This window comes from Gekko japonicus, unplaced genomic scaffold (genome assembly GCF_001447785.1).
Source record: "Gekko japonicus isolate JY-2015 unplaced genomic scaffold, Gekko_japonicus_V1.1 scaffold259, whole genome shotgun sequence".
NCBI classification, from domain to species: Eukaryota; Metazoa; Chordata; class Lepidosauria; order Squamata; family Gekkonidae; genus Gekko; species Gekko japonicus.
Window position 1 is genome coordinate 1,173,172 of NW_015165243.1, and position 19,231 is coordinate 1,192,402.

Here is a 19,231-nt window from a genome sequence, read left to right on the forward strand (position 1 = left end):
AGAATTGGGCCCCCTGGACCAATCTTTTTGAAACTGGGGGGGGGGGGGGGGTTTGAAGAGAAGCACCAGCAGCTATGCTGCGAATTTGGTGCCTCTAGCTCAAAAAAAAACAGCGGGCCCCCGAGCCCCAGATACCCCCTGATCGATTCTCTATTATAGCCTATGGCAGGGGTGCCTAACGTAAGAGCCACATAGAATAAAAATCAGATGTTTGAGAGCTGCAAGGCATGAAACAAATATTACACACATTTTTATTAAAAATGTGCAAATTTGCTTTTTATTAACATTAAATGAGACTGCCAACAATAAAAATAAAAGGAGTAAAAACAATTAATGATAAATATTTGTCCAATGATATTTATTTGTTTCCTAATGATATTTGTCTAAGAGAGACAGAGGTGGAAAGAAATAATGAAAGAGAGAGTGTCAGAAACAAAGAAAGCAAATAGATGGGAGGAGGGAGGGGGAAGGAAGAAAGAGGAAGAAGGAAGAAAGGGGGAGAAACAGAGAGAAAGATGGGAAAAAAGCAAATAGATGGGGAGAGAGGAAGGAAAGGGGGAGAGAAAAACCAAGAAAGCAAAAAGATGGGGGAAGGAGGGGGAGGAAGGAAAGGAGAGAAAGAGAGAGAGAGAAAGGAGGAAGAAAGTGGAAACAAAGGAAATAGATGGGGAAAGGAGGTAGAGGTGGGAAGAAAGCAACTTTAACTTTAAATGCATCCTCCAAGACCCCCCCCCCCAATGCCAGCTTGGCTTAGAAAACAGATTTAAAGAGACAAATGCTTTCTCCAAGTCAGCTGGCGGGAGAGGGGACTTCGAGAATGCATATAAAGTTAAAGTTCCTTTCTTTCTCTTGCTGCCCCCACACACCTCAAGCCTACCCAGAGAGGGGAACACTGGCTGGGGAGGGGAAGACCAATCAGGGAAGCATACCTCCCCCTCCCTTTCACTTCCCCAGTCACCCTGCCGGCAGCTACACAATATGTGTGAAAGAGCTGCATGCTGTTCCTGAGCCACAGTTTGGCCACCCCTGGCCTATGGGGATCACTGACTATAATGGTGCCCCAAGGGTATAATGAAGCAAAAAAAATTGGGATTTCCGAAAAATCCCAAATCCAAATACCATATCGATGTTGGGATTTGGGAATATTGGAAAATACCAATATTTTTCGGGATCAATATACCCATCCCACAAAAAGCCCTACCCCGCCTTCTGGAGTAGATACAAATTACCTGCCCACCATTTTTCTTCTCACCTTGACACAGAGAGTACTCCATCTTTCTGTGTTATACCTCTGAGGATGCCAGTCACAGCTACTGGCAAAACGTCAGGTTCTACAATGCCAAGACTACAGCCACACAACCCGAAAATCTACAGCAACTAATGAACTCCGGCTGTGAAAGCCTTTGACAACATATATAATAAGGAGTTTTAAAATTATTTTAAAAGGCCTTACTTTTAAATGTAGCATGTGGTCCATGCCTGCTTCATTAGCCGACACATCAACGGATTGAAGTAAACATGGTGCAGTAGTTTCAAGCATGACAGAGCTCTGAGAATCCTTGAACTGTACATTTTCAATGTGTGCAGCATTAGGGAGTTCGGGTTCTTCTTTGACCTGTGCTGGAATGGATTCATACTCAGGAAGTTGCCTTGTATTGTTTTCTGCTAAAGCATGATTTAAAAATCTTGCCAGAAAATCTGGATCAGCCAACGCATCTAAAACTTTTTTCGAGATGACACTTTCAGTAACAGAAGAATCAGGAACATTTTGCTGTCTCAGATCAGTATCACGTCCACCAAGATCAGCTATAATTGAAGACAATGATTCAGAGGCTCTCTCCCCTAAAAACAGAAAAGTTAAGGAAGTTACACTAGAAGTTCTCTACAACCTGTACTTGTGCGCTGTAGTAAATACATCAAGCATGGCAAAATACTTTCCAATTTAAATCTGAGTCCAAAGAAAAAAGCTGTACTACCACAAAGAGCTAGCGAAATGAAGCCCCTCCCCCTCCCCCGGGGTGTGTGTGTGTGTTATTTTTCTCCGTTTTTAAAAAAAACAAAACAAACTAAGGCCTTTTTTCCAATTTTTCTGACAGAATACTGAGAAAAATTCCTATGAAACATTTTACCTTTTAGAATGAGTGGAAAACCTTCTAAAGGCAAGGTGAGCCTGCTGTAGACATATCTAGAATCCAAGATGCATTTCTGTACCTAGAAGTATATCTAACCTTCAATGAGGGCAACATGAGAGAAGCATGCAGAGCTCTCATTGCTTTTCAGCTAATATATGTTCTGTTGTGCTTCTGACTTGACCGACGGTTGACCTTTCCACTGTTCCTCAAACCACTGTGACACATATACCCACAGACTGGGTAAAAAGCAACTTATTGCCCTAAGTTGCTGGAGGTAAAAAAATTCAGAAGAAGGTGGGGAAGAAGCCAGAACAAAGCTTCAGATGAAAATTTTGAAAGTTTTATTGAGAACTGAGGTCTCTCTAACCAGATACCAAAAATTAAGGTCCATGAGCTAAAACAGTATACAGTGCATCAGCTTGCAGTTTTCTCTCAAGTACTGGGTATTTCTGTCTGGATAAAATTAAGGCATTTATGACTTTTAAATTCCTTAAATAAGTCAGATCTTACAATTTTATATGCTAAGTTATAAGGTATGTTATGTTGTTAAAGCAGTGCAATTAGTTCAGGTTTCGCAGGACAGTTAAGTACTGCATATATTTAGATTTCTCATATTTCCATCCCCCCTCCCCCAAAAAAACCTGAAGAAAAACACACACTTTTCCCCATGGCTTCAAAATTTCTGGAAATTTCACATCTCTAAAAAGGATGATTATTTATCTTCTTTTTGTACAAATGACACAGTCCACCTGTGATGCTCCAACCCACTCAAACCTGCACTGTGTTGTACATGAACACAGAGAGGTTAGGGGTTTTATCAACTGTTGTGGCACCAGTACTATAACTGACAGAGGGTAACAACTTGTAGACATATTACATCTCTAAGATGTAATCAATTGAATATTTAGTTTATAAGACAAAAGGCATAGGGGGTCAAGATACAGGTGGTCATGCCCAGTTGAACTACATACCCAGCAAATGCAGTAAAAAAGTAACAAGAGTATTAGAAAAAAATCAAGCACTATGCTCTTCCTATCCCACACGCAAGGCAAATCTCCTTAGTCTCAGACTACTACAGATGGTTCATTAGTGAGAAGAAGACACATAGAACAGGCTCAGAAGTACAGTCTTTCAGGCACAAACACGTGAACTCGAAGTAAACCTTTTACAGAATCGTATTGCCACAGATATTGACTATGCCACAAGAGCAACAAGTTCATGGCTGAAAGAAAATTAAGATGTTTCCAAAAAGCAAGAATAGTAGTACTAGTGTACTTACCATCATAATGACAATCCTTTTCAGAAGAAGTGCTATTTTTTAAGCGTTTTTGTGGGCTTTCCATACTGCTTTCCAGCTTTCGTTTCGATCTGCTCTTGTTTCTATTGCCTTCTGCGTCAAATTCTCTATCTACATTATTTTTCTTACATTGAATTAAGTTAATCAGTTCTCTGAGACTTTCATCATCATAATCCTTGGGCTGACAACGCTTTTTTTGGGCAGCTATCATTTCACCTTTAGAACTATTTCTTTTTCCAGTTGTTCTCTTTGAACAGTCAGATTCTTCTTCTGGGGCTTCATAATCTGAAACAGGGCTGAACTGTTGAGGCTTTCGATTCCCGTCCATTTTTTCGATTTTGGAAATAGGAATCTGGTAGGCTTCAGAACCAAATATGTAGGTACGTAAGGCGCTATCAAGATTGGATTTGTTTTTTGGACCAGCATGCAAGAATCTTTTCTCATCCAAGATTGGTTTATACTCATAGAGAACAAACGGTTTAAATTTACTATACCGTTTCAGATAGTCACGTATATACCTTTCCATCGCAATATTTAGATCAGATTTAGGGTCTTTACGAGAATTCAGAAGACCATAGTGCAGTGACTGTATAAATCTTGTAAAGTCTGGTTTAACCATATCCTGGCATACTGAAGTACTTGTACTTGTACTTTTCTGGTCATGTTTTTGCTCTGTGTTCAAAATAAAGACAATCAAGGGAAAAGATCAATTATTTAAATACGCAACACAATTATTAATACATGTGGAAAGATATAACAACTCACCTACTACCTACTGTAGCAACACTGTCCTGAAAAAGAATTCCCTGCTGCCCTACTAAGCATTTAAAAAATGAAATCCAAAATCTGCCCAAAAGCCTTTACTGTTAGTAACCCAGCCCACCCTTCTGAATGAAGTTTAGCATACTATTCAAACTACAAAAAAAACTACTATTCAGAACTCCAGACACACCTTCCTTTTTTTCTCATGCCCAGCTTACCTCAGTAGAGAATCCCAGCTCTTGTTCAAGAAACGAAGCCCGTAAGTTACAGTGTCTAGACTTGGATGTTGCAACATACTGAAGACCTCCTAAACCAGGAAGTCTTTAATTTCAACTCCATGGGCATGCAAATCCTGAGGATTTCAAATTGGCTCAGGGTGAACAAGTTGTGTTTTGCTACCGCAGTGTGAATGCAGCCTTAGCCACTACCCTTTTCATACTTCCCAACAGAACCTAGAAGAAGCAGAGCCTCTTTCCTCTGTTTATCAACATTAATAGATCATTTGTTCCACGCAAGCTTCTCTGCAACACTACAGCTTCTCTTCCAGATGCGTAAAAATTTTGCCTAAGCCTACTCTATGGACACTGCATCAGAACTTTGATTAGGCACACCCAAAAAATCACACTTAATTTATAAATGAAGATATTTCACATTGGATTGCATGTCAAACCTTATAAGTTACTGCAAAACTCAATAGAACATTATGCATTTTAAAAGGTAAACTTCATTTGGACTTACAGGGTTTGGTCAGTTCCTATTATTGCCTCACTAAGCAAGACTGAAACAACAGGGAGAATTCACAGTATTAAGTGCATTAGACAGGTAAGAAAAAGAAAATCTTTACTTGATGTTCCTACACCTCTATGATTCCGGAACAGAAACAGTGCTTGAAGAGAGCGAGGTCTTCCTGCTTGATTGTCTGGGGGGAGGGAGAAAAAAAAACACAGTAAGAAAGATGAAGCTGCTCATTAAGCAATCTAAGCAGCCAATGTAGAAACAAAAAACTGCATACCATACGGTGAAGCCATTTGACAAGGAGAAAGCAGCAACAGATATCCTCCATCTACAAGTGGTTTAACAATAACCTGCAAAAAAGAAGTTGCGACTATTAAAAACATGCTTCCAGCTCTGGATGGTAAGCTGTAAACTGGAGTTAGACAAATTGGAGTTAAGACAGAAGACCTACCAAACCTTGAAGCAAATTTGAGATCCATGAGCATGCAAACATCAGGATTTCAAGGTGGCTCATCTCAAACAGACAGCACTTTGGTAGTGTAGCCATCCAAATATAATCTGACCAAATTATTCTTTGGAATTTTTAGAAAGTTCTGCTATCTACATATCTATACTGCTCTTTTCAACTGAAGGACATTTTCACAATCATTTAAAAAAGAAATGGAAGATGTTAACATGGTATTCCTAAGCAGTTATACTTTTCCAAGATGACTGAGTAACGCTGCTTAAGAATGCCCTGCAAGAATCCTAAACTTCAACACCACTTGGCAAATAATTTAGACTAAAGGACCACTTGATTTTTTAATTAACATACTAATACCAATACTGTTTATATTTTGTAGTTTTAATGTTTTTACTATGTTGTATATCACCCAGAGCCCTACAATGTGGAGACCGGGAGATTCATAAATGTAATATAATGAATAAATAAATATTGCATCTCTTTATGTTAACACAAACACAGGGGAGGGCAACGACTCAATGGTGGAGCAGCTGCTCTGCACACAGAAGGTCCCAGGTTCAATCCTCAGCCTCTCCAGCTAAAAGGATCAGGTAGTAGGTGATGTCAAAGACCTCCACTTGAAACCCTAGCCACTGCCAGTCTGAGTAGACAGTAACTATCCTGATGGATTCAGTACAAGGCAACTTTGTATATTCACCAGGATCAAGTATTTGTATATGGTCAGAAATCTAACTCCTCACTGACTAAGCAAGACCTATGAAACAATAGAATGGGTTGAAAATGTTCTCGCATAAAAGTTATTGGTTGTAAGTGAACTAAGATCTGGAAAACCCAGGTTGAAAAAAATATGTTGCTTACCTGTAATTGATGATCTTTGAGTGGTCATCTGTGCAGTCACACACATGCTTGCACTGAATCCGGACCTCGGATAATTGCAGAGGTTTCCTCAGCTGTCTTAGCGCTCTTTCTCCTCAAGCTCTGAGGAGTGGGCATGCTCTGCGCATGCTCAGAGCTGAGGAGAAGGCACATCCCGCTCAGTTCTTTCGACCACCACTGCTAAGTCATGTCAACCAAAGGTAAATGAACAAGAGATGCCAGCAGTGGGGAAGGCTGGGCGGGCATATCTGACTGCACAGATGGCCACTCGAAGATCATCAGTTACAAATAAGCAACCTGTTTATCTTCTTCGTGGTCTCTGTGCAATTCCACACAAGGGTGACTAGAGAGCTGGACAAAATCAGGATGGCGGGTGCTAGCAACTGACAAGCAAAAAGATGCCAACAGAGAACAAACATCCAACAGGCTTACTTTAGTTACAGAGCAAAGCTGTTCTAGTGGAAAACACGACAGCAGCACTGTTGAACCAAAGGAGGTATTATGACGAGCCCAGAGGTCGAGGAAGTAATGGGTGACAAAGGTCGACGGAGAGGACCATATCACTGCATTACCGATGTCTTCAAGGGATGCACCACCCAGAGGAGCTGCAGAAGTTGAAACTGCTCACGTCAAGTGAGCCTGAAAGTGAGTAGTCAAAGGTTCATGTGCCAACGCATAACACGAAGTAATTGTGGAAACTATCCATTTCGCCAGTCTCTGAGATGAACCCTTGAGCCCCTTTCGTGGATTGCCATATGCAGTGAACAGGTTAGGGTCCCTGCAGAAAGGTTGAGTGCAAAAGAGATAAAATGACAGAATATGGTGAACATCCAAGGAGTGTAACGTGTGCTGAGCGTTGTCAGAGGATTCTGAAAGGTCGGTAGGGTGGTTGATTGTGATAAATGAAGACAAAATGAGCTTCGCCAAAAAGGCAGGCTCCAGACAAAGCGGACGAATCACTAGAATGCTTGGTGGAAGTAATGGCAACGAGAAACACTGTCTTCCACAAAAGAAAATGTAGGGGAGTCAAGGCCAGCAGTTCAAAGAGCTTCCCCATCAGTTTAGCAAGGATAAGAGAAAGGTTCGACCCTGGGACACAAGGACTTACTAGAGGATGTAATCATGCCCTTCAGAAACGTCTTTGTAGTTGAGTAGGAAAATAAAGGGCAACCATCAACAGGTTGATAAAAAGCTGTGGACCTTGGCAGACGAAAATCCAAGACCAAATTGTTGGAGATACACCAAGGAGGATAGAACAGCAGGCAACAGAGCTGTTGTGGGATCAAAATTACGACCAGTGGCATAGCAGGCAGCCCTTTTCCACTTAGCAGTGTAGGTACAGCAAGTGGCTGGTTTCTGTGCATTAAGCAAGGCTTGGCAGACAGCAGGCAAGAATTCTACATGGAAAGGTGCCATGCCATCGGAGGAAGGGAGGCAAGATCGTGGTGGTGGACTCTCCCTCATTGTTGCAAGAGCAAGTCATGGGAGATGTAGAAAATTGTTCCAGGGGAGTCATAGCAGGTGGGAAAACCACAACTGTCTCAGCTAACAAGGGGTGAGGAGGATGCAGCGATTGTGAAGGATCTTGTGGAGCACCTGTAGGATCTGAGGTAAAAGGGGGAAGAGATAGGTCATGCCCCGTCCAGCATTAAAGAAGGGCATCCCCCAAGGACCTCTGGGTTGGGTGGCCTAGGCTGAAGAAGATGGGGGCATCTGGCATTCTCTACAGTGGCAAAGGCATCCACATTTGGGTAACCGAACTGATCAAAGATGGCATGCAGATAGGTCAGATTGACAGACCATCTGTGTTCGCTCATGGACGTCCTGCTGAGATAATTGGCTGCAACATTCAGCACACCCAAGACGTGGATGGCAGAGAGTGTGATTTCATGGAGGATGCACCAGTGCTACAGATTTTATGCAAAGCGACAAAGGGTCTTGGATCCCATGCCCTCTTGCTTGTTGACATAGTACATGCCTGCCACATTGCCCACAGCAACATGTATCACCCAAGCCTAGACTGAAAGAAGGAAGGAGTGGAGGGCGTGATGAACTGCTAACAGCGCCAAGCAACTGATGTGTAGATGGGCCTGATGGAGTGGCCATCAGTCTTGCACAGCAAGATCCTCTCAGTGGGCTCCCCAACCCCATTGTGAAGCATCTGTGGTGACAAGGACATCCAGAAGGGGATCTCAGAATGGCAGATTAGGACAAAGAAGATTGTCCCAATTGCACCCCCACTGCAGACTGGAGAGAACAGCTGGAGGCACAAGAAAAAGTGAAGAAAGTGGCTGATGGTGGACATGGAAGTGTCAGAGGAACTGTGGTTCCTCTGGAAAGAGCTCCAGGCATTTGGACATTGGAGGCACTGAGGCAGGTTTATCCCAAGCCTCCTTAAGACCACATGAACAGGCAGCATTGGGAGGACTGCTGTTAATGGAATGTCAGCTTGTACAAGCTTATGGACCAAATCACTCAAACGGGGAGTCTCTGAGGAGACCTGAATTTGCAATGCCTTCATACAATGGATGAACTCCAGGTAGGACTTGGAACCATCAGAGGGAGATAAGGAATCCTGCAGGGCCACCTAAGGGTTGGGTGAAATATCAGGGGGACCAACGGATTTGGAGTCAGAGTTGCCAGTGGGCACATCTGAGAGTTTGGGGTTTCCCTCATGCCCTTGAAAAGAGGCAGAGGAGGAGAAGCTGGTGTGGATACCGGAGTGAGTGAGTGGGAAAGGCCTGCTGGTGAGCGACTATGCAAGCAAGGCAATCAGTGTTGGGAGACTGAGACACTTCGGGATCGAGACCAAGTGCAACGTCGGTCCTGAGTGGAAGGATAGTCTGGATAGTAGGAAGACTGTGACCTGGAGCAATCTCTAGAATAGTGAGGTCGAGACCAAAGAAAGGAACAGGACCAAGAATGTCTTGGGATATGAGAATCTGGAGAGTAGTGACCTCAGCTCCAATGGCAAGAAGCGGACCATGAACAACAAAATCTATGCCAGTCTGGTGAACGTGGGCTCCAGGATCGAGATCAGTATTGGTACTGAGGTGCTGCCCAAGAGTGGGCAGGCGGGTCGTGCTGAAGCCACCTACAGTGTTCAGAAGATAGGTGCACCGGTGAAGAGGAACACACCAGAGGTGACCAGAACAGGATTGATATAACTGCCTTGCCTGGCGGGATCTGCTGAGACTGTAGAAGCCAGGTCAGAGGACGGAGGCTGCAGTAAAGACATTGTCTGTACCACAGCAGTCAAGGTGGATGGTTGCACCGTCGGCATAGCCATGGACTGAGGTAGTTGTCAGCACCTGGGTTTTTTGAGTACGCACGGTGCTAGAAGAATCAGCTGGACGCTTGACCGATTTGTCCAATTTCTTCATCTTGGCTGGATACAAAGGCTTTGTTTTCAGGGCCTTTGGTACCGGAGTGTCCTGTTGGGGCTGAGGAGGCAGAGATGCTGCAGAACAAGCTAACAAGGACACTGGTAGGGCTAGAGAGGATTTAATGAGGCTATGGAGCTGCAGAGTCCGTTTTTTTCTCGCTTGCTTCGTGAACTTAGCGCAGCGAGGACAAGATTCTACCCAGTGTGCCTCATCAAGACAGAGGAGGCAGAGTTGGTGACTGTATGTAGATGGAAGCTTAGCTCCACAAGACTGGTACTGTTTAAAAAAATCAGCATCTCCCATATGCTGCCCTCACAGACCTCCACAGAGGAAAGGGAAGGGGAGGGAGAAAGAGAGGGGGAAGACAAAGACGGAGACAAACTCAGAGGATCTTTTTTGTTTTGTTTTACAGGAGAAAAGACAACAGAAAAACAAAATGAACAAGAAAACAAGATACGGTGAGGAGACAAACAATCAAGGAAAAAGGACAGAAGAGATCTGGCTTGTGCAGTGGTCGAAGAGGAACTGAGTGGGATGCACCTTCTCCTCAGCTCCAAGTATGCAGAGAGCGTACCTGCTCTCCAGAGCTTGAGGAGAAAGCGCTCCAAAACAGCTGAGGAGAGCTCTGCAATTCTCTGAGATCTAGGTTCAGTGCGGTCACTGTTACCCATGTGTGGGACTGCACAGAGAAGACTCGAAGATCCCAGTGTGCCATGAAGCTTGCAGGGCAAGCTTGGGCCAGTCACCCACTCTCCGCCTAGCCTACTTCAAAGGAGTTCTGTGAGGATAAAATGGAGGAGGGAGGACTCATGTGTTTTGAACTGTTTGGAAGATGCACAGAATGATAATGAAGAAAATAAAATTTGGTGGAATCACACAGTCAAAAAACAATAGAAGCTTGACTTTTGAGAAATAATTCTGACTAGTTCAATTTTAAAAATACAGAGTCATTTCCAAGTTATTTTTGTAGTTATTTCATTTTTAAACAAAAATTAAAGGAAAAATTACACAGTGATTCAAACCTTTTGGAAAAATAGTGCGCATGCTGTTTAGCACGTATTTCAGCCTAAGTTTTGCTGAGTGACTTAGAAAAAAGATCCAACTGATTCATAACAAAACACTGGAAATTTATGCCAACTGCCAAAATCCTGAGATGTCAAAACAAAAAGGTAACAATTGACCAAGCCCACTGATAAAATGTTTAGGAGTTTTTTTAAAAAAATTGTCATTCATAACAAGCTTTTATTTGGTTTATGAATTTTCAGTTTAATGCTGACATTACTTCATTCAACCTTCTTTTCATGATGTAAGAATTTTTTGTTGTTACTTTATATGTCTTGGCTTGTGATCTATTTTGCATATGGCTTTTAAAACGTAATAAAACTGAATTAAAAAGTATTCTAGGAGAACAGCTACTCACTAGTTTTTCTTTCTCTAGCTTTTGAAGCAAACCTTCCAAATTACTTCCCGATCTAGTCTTCTCCACAACTTCATAAAGACTACAGTACAGTCCACTCCTGAATTCTGAGAAGGAAAGCAATCCAGTCATTAAACTGTTTACCATACTATGACATGAAATGAGTGAACATGTACACAGGCCAAAAAAAGTCTTACCTTCCTTTTCTCCTGAATAGGATTCTTTATAGAACACTTTCGGTGAGATCTTCCTTGTCAGATCTTCAATACTCATAACCATATCAACATCAAGTTTTTCAGGACTAGGGATCAAACAATAAAGACATTTAAGATATTCCTTGTTCAAGATATTAAGATCTGTAAGCTGAAAAACAGTTTTTGCAACTATGCATAAAAAAACTATACACAAATTTATTGCCAGCAGAACATGGATTTGTTTTTCTCATGCATACAACAGGAATGTTTTGCGCCATCTGAAATCTGCATAATCTGGGCTAACAGATTTCTAGCTTCAAAATTATGATACTTACAGTTTGCAGGGAAGCAGAGGACATGTTTCTGACTTCAAAGCAACATGGCATACAAGTGTTCCTCTGTTTAAAAGCTGCCCGTTCCACAAGGTGTAAACTGCCTTATCTGTGTCAAGAACAAAAATGATCCCCCTGTTTGACTAAAGAAGGAGCTTTCAAAATTCTTTTTGCTTTCAAATAGACAGGGGAATACGAAGAGAAAGTACTGATTGGATGAATGTAGGCCCCAAGTCTTGATTTATTAGACATGCTACTATAGGTCAAATCATTCTAGATATATTCTAGATATTATTAAAAATGCATTGATGGAAAGCACCTGAAGGGCGTTGGATATCCCCTGTCCTAGCAGAGCACAACTCTTCCCAGTCTAGAATGGCATTTTACTGGTTTACTGCAACAGATTCCAAGAAGTTATAACTGGCACTCAAATATACTCATATCACAGAATTCTTAAATTGTTGTGGTACACATTTACACAAAGACTGCACTCACACGTCACAATAAATGAGCACGTTCATAGCCCCAGTTTATTTTGCTCAAACCTCCATTTAGTTCCTCCCTTCTTATCTAGAACCTGGTGGAAGAATCCTGGATTAAACCAACTCCAGTTCCCACAATGTAAAAATGCACATGTCCAGGTCAATTAGAACTAACTGTTCCTCCCACCCCCTAAACTCTCTAGAATTCTAAGAATTGATTTACTTTTCTTTATACAAGCTAGGATTCTAACTTGGACTAACCCAGGAAGCTGCATTTGTATGCAGTAGGTAACTGGACTTTGTAACTATTACTGCAGGATTCATTCACTGAAATAAGATAGCAGTGATGTACACAAGAGCAGGAACAACCTAAATTTGTGCACCATGTTAATTGTAATATCCATTTAATGTAACATCTGAGTGCAGCCTTAGTGAGTGAAAGACGAGAATGGATGTCCCATAAATTTTCTAATATATTCAATAGAAGATTTCATCTCTCCTATTAGCTTGGTTCTATTGCCAAAAAGATGCACAAAAGAACAGTAAAAATACAAGTCTGGAAGCAACAGCCTGCAGCAAAGAATGTGAAGACACATGGCGAAATATAAAGAGATCCCCTCTTGGACGTGCACTTTTAACATCGTGAAGGGGACTGTATGTGTCAGCAAAGCTGAGAGCAATACTGTAAAGAGTTCAGCAGAGTTACTTAAGGCAGAATAGTCACAGCTGAGACACCAGACTAAGATGCATCAACCCCCTTCAGGAATCAATGGCCACACCAGCATAAGAGAAAGGACAGTTCCAGTGGTTACAGGGAGAATGGAGAAATCTTTGAAGGGTAGCTACTGGGTAGCAGGAGTAGTGGAAGGTGACTCTGGCAGAGAAGTGGCAGTGACACTTCAGCTAACCCTCATTAGTACTGCACAGAAGGCAGCAGCAACAGTAAACCACTTCTGATTATCTCATACCTTGAAAACCCTATGATGATACAATCCAAAACAAATATATGTATATATGTATATATATATATATATACACACACATATATGCTGGAAGACAGGACCCCCAGGCTGGATAGCATTCAATCAACTACTGGGGAAGAGCATATACTAAGTACAAGCAGAGTTCTCTCTAAGCCAGTGATGGTGAACCTTTTAGAGACCGAGTGCCCAAACTGTGACCCAAAACCCACTTATTTATTGCAAAGTGCCAACACGGCAATTTAACCTGAATACTGAGGTTAAGATGATCCAAACAAAGTAAGGAAAACAATCCCAAATGCTTTCATTTACTTAAAATTATTTGGCAGAGAATACTTTAACAATGGTCTGGGCCTGGCTGGGGCAATGGCACGCGTGCCCACAGAAAGGGCTCTGAGTGCCACAGGTTCACCACCACTCCTCTAAGCTGTGCTCGGGGACACTGGCACACAAACTTTTAGCTCCAGCTCAGGGATTTTAAGCTTCTGCTCACACTAAGGCATTTCCCCCTACATTGGAAACAATGGAGGATGGGGGCATCTCCTTCTGGGACCCATAGAATTGGACCCCCTGGTTCAATCTTTTCGAAACTTGTAGGGGGGCTGAGGAGAGACACCAGCAGCAATGCTGCAAATTTAGTGCCTCTACCTCAAAAAACAGCACCCCTGAGCCCCAGATACCCCCCAGATTGATTTTGCATTAAAGCCTATGGGGCCCATTGACTATAATGGTCCCCATAGGTTATAATGGAGCCAGGGAAAAACACATTTTTTGCACACCTGTTATGCTTTTCAGTATGATTTGTAAAGTATTTTGGGCAGGTCAATAACATTTAAGCAACTTCCTGTTTGTTAGGTTAGGCAGGGTTCTGACAATGATTGTTCCACCTCTGTTATACTTGACCTGTGATTTGTCATATTTCATTAAAAAAACCCTAAAGTACACTGCAAGAGTTCCCCCCCCCCCCAAAGTGATGGTATATTTTCTAAGGCGCAGCGCAGGGCAACAGTCTGAGGCCAGAACTACCAATAGAGTGGACTGGGGGAGGTAGACCTGTTCTCTGGAGGCCTGGTCTACCCCCACAGAGAATGCAAAAGGAAAGGTCCAAAGCTGTTCAATAGATACAACAGGTACATGAGAAGTATTAATCAAGGTAAGCACGAAACCATAAAACAAGAAAAGGAACATTTAAACATTGCAATCCTGTGAGTAAACTAAAGTAGACTGGATTAAGACATTTTCAGTCAGAAAATTACAAAAAGTGTTTTACTCAGGGAACACCACAAAAGAAACGGAGCTGCTCTATAGTGAAGCCATCAGGATCTATAATCCAAAGTCTGACCAAATAATATCAGACTTTATGGAAAGCCTATCAACATAACCATCACTCAAGTTTATGCCCCAAATACAGATACTGAAGAGGAAGAAACTGAAAACTTTTATCCAAGTGTCCAGAATGAAACTGACCACACACCTAAACAAGATGGACTAATAATCACAGGTGACTGGATTGCAAAAGTGGGAAACAAAGTAGAATCAAATATGGTTGAACAATTTGTGCTAGGAGGACAAAATGAAGCAGAAGAGCGACTCATAAAAATCTGTACAGATGACAAGTTAATTGAGAAAACAGGTTTGCACTTACCTGTAACTGTTGTTTAAACTTTAAACCGCATGGGGAAGGGGACAATCAACATGGGGGCTTCAATGAAGAAGAGAAAACAGTGGGGGCCCACCTGAGTCGGACAGGTCACACAAACGTACAAGGCTACAAGTGCCTATATACCAATGCCCGTACTATGGGTAATAAGAAGGAAGAGCTTGAGATTGTCTTGCAAACAGAGGGCTATGATATAACAGGAATCACTGAGACTTGGTGGGATGATTCTCTTGACTGGGATGTGGTAGTGGATGAGTGTGAGTTGTTCAAGAAAAACCAGAAGGGTAAAAGAAGAGGTGGACTGGTGCTGTATGTGAAGAGAGGGCTAGATTGTCAGGAAGTTCTGGAGAATGTGGTTGACAGCCCTGTGGAAAGTATATGGGTGGAAATAAGGGAAGGTAGGACAAACTCATACTGAGCTTTGGTTTCTCTGATGGCTGATCTGCAGTACCTAGTAACACTCATATACTTCTCTTTAGAAGTCTGACTTTTCCTCCATTTCCTGAACATTTCCTTTTTCTCCCTTAGCTTATTCTGAAGCTCTTGGTTCATCCACATCGGTTTCTTGGAGCCCTTACCATGTTTCTGTCTTGCTGGAATAGTGAGGGCTTGAGCTCACAAAAACTCAAGTTTGAGAAGAGCCCACCCTTCACTTGTTCCTTTCCCTTCCAGCACACTCCCCCATGGAATTTTCTTTCTAGCTTTAAAATCCTAAAATGGGAGTGACTCGCCCATTTCAGAGCCAGCGCATGCATGGCTTTTCCCCCCTCAATGTGTCACATGCTCTAAGGGCAGGCTGCCCCTTTCCCTCAGTTTCTGCCAAGCTGCCGCGAGCTCTCTTGAACCCTATATGGAGTAAAAAGGGGTGGTATTATCTCTGAATGTTTACCTCTCCTTTATCCTTATTTATCTTTTCTGGAGAGAGGACTCACAGTGGGGCAGGGGGAAGGGAATGTGTGTCTGCATAGAAGATGTTGATGAACAATATTTACATCTTCTAGTGCAGCCCCACAACGGGACCATTAGTGAGCTGTTCACCTGAGGAGGTCAGGTGAGTCTCTCACTGAGAGCCTGAAGAGCCTTTCCAATATCTCTTTCTTTCCTCGCTTGTAGGTCCAATGCGCAATACTTTACAAATATCATCTTCTGATGACCAGGTTGCAGCCTTGCAAATGTCAAGAAGCGGAACCTTACGGTGAAGGCAGCTGAAGAACCTTGTGCTTGTGCAGAATGGACATTTACCTGAAGAGGTATAGCAAGATTAAATCACCAAAACAATCCACCTAGCTAGAGATTGGGCAGAAGCAGGTCTACCCATTTTTGGACCACAGTAACAACTACTAAATCTTTTGTCCTTTCTAAAAGACTTAGCTCTTCTAATGTCCAAAGTGTGGAGAGCTTTTTCTGCCCTTGAGCTGGGGGAAGGGAAGAAAACTGGCAGCACAACTTTTTGTGCTAAATGGAACTTGGAGACAACTTTAGGGAGAGTAGGATGTAACCCTACTCTTTCATTAAAGGAATGGGGGAGTCAGTTCTGAGGCAGCCATTTCACTGATCCTTGCATTTGAGGTGATAGCCACGAGAAAGGCTCCAAGAGAAATGCCAAAGGACAGGAGGCTAGTGGCCAAAAGGGAGGCTTCATAAGGGAAGCTAGTACCAGGGACAATGACTACTGTGGGACAATCTGTAGCATGAGTGGGAAAATATTACAAAGGTCTCTCAAAAACATTCAGCCAACTTATGCACGAAAACTGTAGTTCCCTGAACTTCATCATGGAAGGCAGAAATGGCTGCTAGGTGTGTTCTGACTGCGGAAACCGCCAAACCTGCATGTATTAGTGCAAGCAGGTACTCTAAAATCAAAGGTAAGGGTCAAATAAAAGGACAACCCGCTCTGGGGGAAACCCGTGAATCAAAACGAACTCATTTCCTGCGATAGGAATATCTAGTTGAGGGTTTCCTAGCTTACAAGAAAATCTTTAGAACTTCCTGAGAAGTCCTACGATCAAACTCACCATGCTATCAGGTGGAGTTTTTGTACCTAGTGGTGCCAAAAAAGCCCAAGTACTAGCAAATCCTGAGTGGGGGGAAACACTGTTGCGATAAGCAGAGCCACTCTGAACTCCAGATCTGACGGGGCCAAAATGGAGCTACCAGGATACCATCAGTGTGGTCCACTTCCATCTTCCCTAAAACTCTGCCTACAAGGGGAAAGGATGGGAATACATAGAAAAGTGTTCCAGACTAGGTGATCTGGAACACATCCCCTAGCGAGTGCCAGTTGTTCCCTGCTAGGGAACAGAACTCTGGGGCCTTCTTGGACTCAGATGTGGCATACAAGTCCACTATTATTATTATTATTGTTGTTCAATTTATATCCTGCCCTTCCCGCCGTGGCGGGCTCAAGGCGACTTACAGAATACACATATATTAAAACATATAATTAAAACACACAAAAAATTATAACCCCAGGTGCTGAGAATTACTCTGAGGTAATTTTCCTGAATGGACCACTCTTAGTTGGCCTGATCTACCCTGCTCAACCTGTCTACCTCCCAGTTCAGTGAGCCCACTACACTAATAGACCTGGAGATAGCCTGAATATTGATGGCCACTTCCAACACTGCAATTGCTTCCTGGCAGAGTCTCAGGGAACCCGTACCACCTTGCTTGTTGAGGTAGTATATTGTAGCAGTATTGTCTGTCTAGACCAGAACTCTCGTGTTTGTGAGAATATCTGCAAAGGAACTCAGAGCAAATTTGAAAGCATGCAGTTCCAATGTATTAATATGGAGATTTGCCACATGCCCTGGACAGAAAGACGTTTGCAATGAGCCCCCCAGCCCCATAGAGAAGCATCAGTGGTCACAGTAATCTGGAAAACCCAGAAACAAAACTATACACCAAAATACCCCAACAAACAGGTTGTCATCTTCCAACCACCAATACAGGGATCTAACCACTACTATAGGTATTGAAAAATGACATCCGGGGAGGATGTTTACCAGGGCTGTATTTCTTAACAAACCACAACTGTAGGTCTCACACCCGCAACCTAGCTAATAGTACCACAGCCATAGTGAAATATAAAAATAAGCAGCTTTTGAAACTTCCGATTTAAGCGTTTCGCCGCTCGGACGCGTCCCGTCTCGCTCTGATGGGGATGCGTCAAGACCCGGCCAACGGGAGGGGTCCGAGTTCGCCCTGGACCTCTCCGGGAACTCTGTAGGAGACCCTCAGCCTGGGGAGCTGAGGAGAGCCTCTTCCAAGGCGACGGCCAAGGAATTGAGCCTCACCTTATCCCTGAAAGGTACTGTTGCCGCGGATCCAATATGGCGCTTAGGGACAACTGCCGGAGCAAGCGACCACGATCAAAACTTTAAAATGCTTCCAAAAGATCTCCAGGTCTCCAAACTGTGAGTTAAGCAAAGCTCAGGTGAAAAAGCAAACTGACCTTGGTAGTAAGTGGAAGCGCCTAAGTTAGAAGCGTGGAGGGAGAGGGACTAAGCACTCCCCCCCTTCCCCCCCCTTTTTTCGAAAAAGATTTAAAAGCGGTTTTAAATCGGAAATTAAAAGACTTAAACCTAAAATAAGCGCATAAGAAGTTAAGCAAAGGCAAAAACTGCCAAAATATACAAAGCGGATTTAAATCGCATAACTTTTGTCTTGTTTTGGGAAACTTACTTCTTGTTGATATTATGGCTGGGAGAGGACGGAGGGCGCCGTAGAAAAAACTGGTGACCAGAAATAACATACCAATGACTCCTTCCCAGAACCAGGAACTACAGACTTTTCTTCACTGTTAGCAAATGCACTGCACCCCCTAATGGAACAGATGACTAATCTCAAAACCATTGGACAGTGTCCAAAAACAACTGAATCAAATGGATAAAAGAACCTCAGTAACTGAAAAAACGTTGAAAAAATGGAAAAACAGACTGAGAGTATTAATAAGAGAGTAGATGAAGCAGAGAAGGAAAGATCCTCCGATAAAATGCAATTAATACAGCTCCAGCTGGAAAGATCTACATATGTTCTATGCTTCCATGGGATCCCTGAAGAGAAGAACGAGGACTTAAAAGAAATTTTGGCGGAGGCTTTAGCCCCATTAATGGATTACAAACAGGAAGACCTTATGAAAGAGATGGATGTAGCCTACAGGATCTACCTGGACTTTATAAAAAAGAATAAACTCCCAGGGGAAACCTATCTAAAATTCATGAAACGATCTACCAAAGAACTGGTGCTAAAATCTACAATGGGAAAATCTTTAAAAATTAAGATTGAAGAGATAAAAAGCCTGTTGACTATAATGGTCCCCTTAGGCTATAATAGAGCCAAAGGCATTTGTGCCTTTAAAGGCATTTGTGAAGTTGCAGCTTCACTCGGAATGGCATTTAATGTGAATGCACTCTCTTTAAATGCCATTTAATTGTGGCTATCTTGTTTTCCCAGATAATCCAGAATTTTGGGAGGATTATCTGGAATCGGCTATCCTCAATAGCCGAAAATACA

At 42.6% G+C, this 19,231-nt stretch overlaps 1 protein-coding gene across 5 annotated transcripts in view; it reads right to left on the reverse strand.

Annotated features, from left to right (window-relative positions):
• Positions 1-19,231, reverse strand: part of FAM208A (family with sequence similarity 208 member A) — a 93,005-nt gene that overhangs the window by 45,724 nt on the left and 28,050 nt on the right. For all 5 annotated transcript variants that reach the window (XR_001482476.1, XM_015410047.1, XM_015410046.1 and 2 more), the window contains exons 9-15: positions 11,598-11,703; positions 11,266-11,369; positions 11,072-11,175; positions 5,204-5,276; positions 5,036-5,110; positions 3,412-4,101; positions 1,454-1,842 (exon numbers count right to left, since the gene is read on the reverse strand). Coding sequence is in view for 4 of the 5 variants with exons in the window: in XM_015410047.1 (XP_015265533.1) it covers positions 1,454-1,842; positions 3,412-4,101; positions 5,036-5,110; positions 5,204-5,276; positions 11,072-11,175; positions 11,266-11,369; positions 11,598-11,703 (1,541 nt within the window). In the remaining variant the exon portion in view is untranslated. The remainder of the gene's footprint in view (positions 1-1,453; positions 1,843-3,411; positions 4,102-5,035; positions 5,111-5,203; positions 5,277-11,071; positions 11,176-11,265; positions 11,370-11,597; positions 11,704-19,231) is intronic.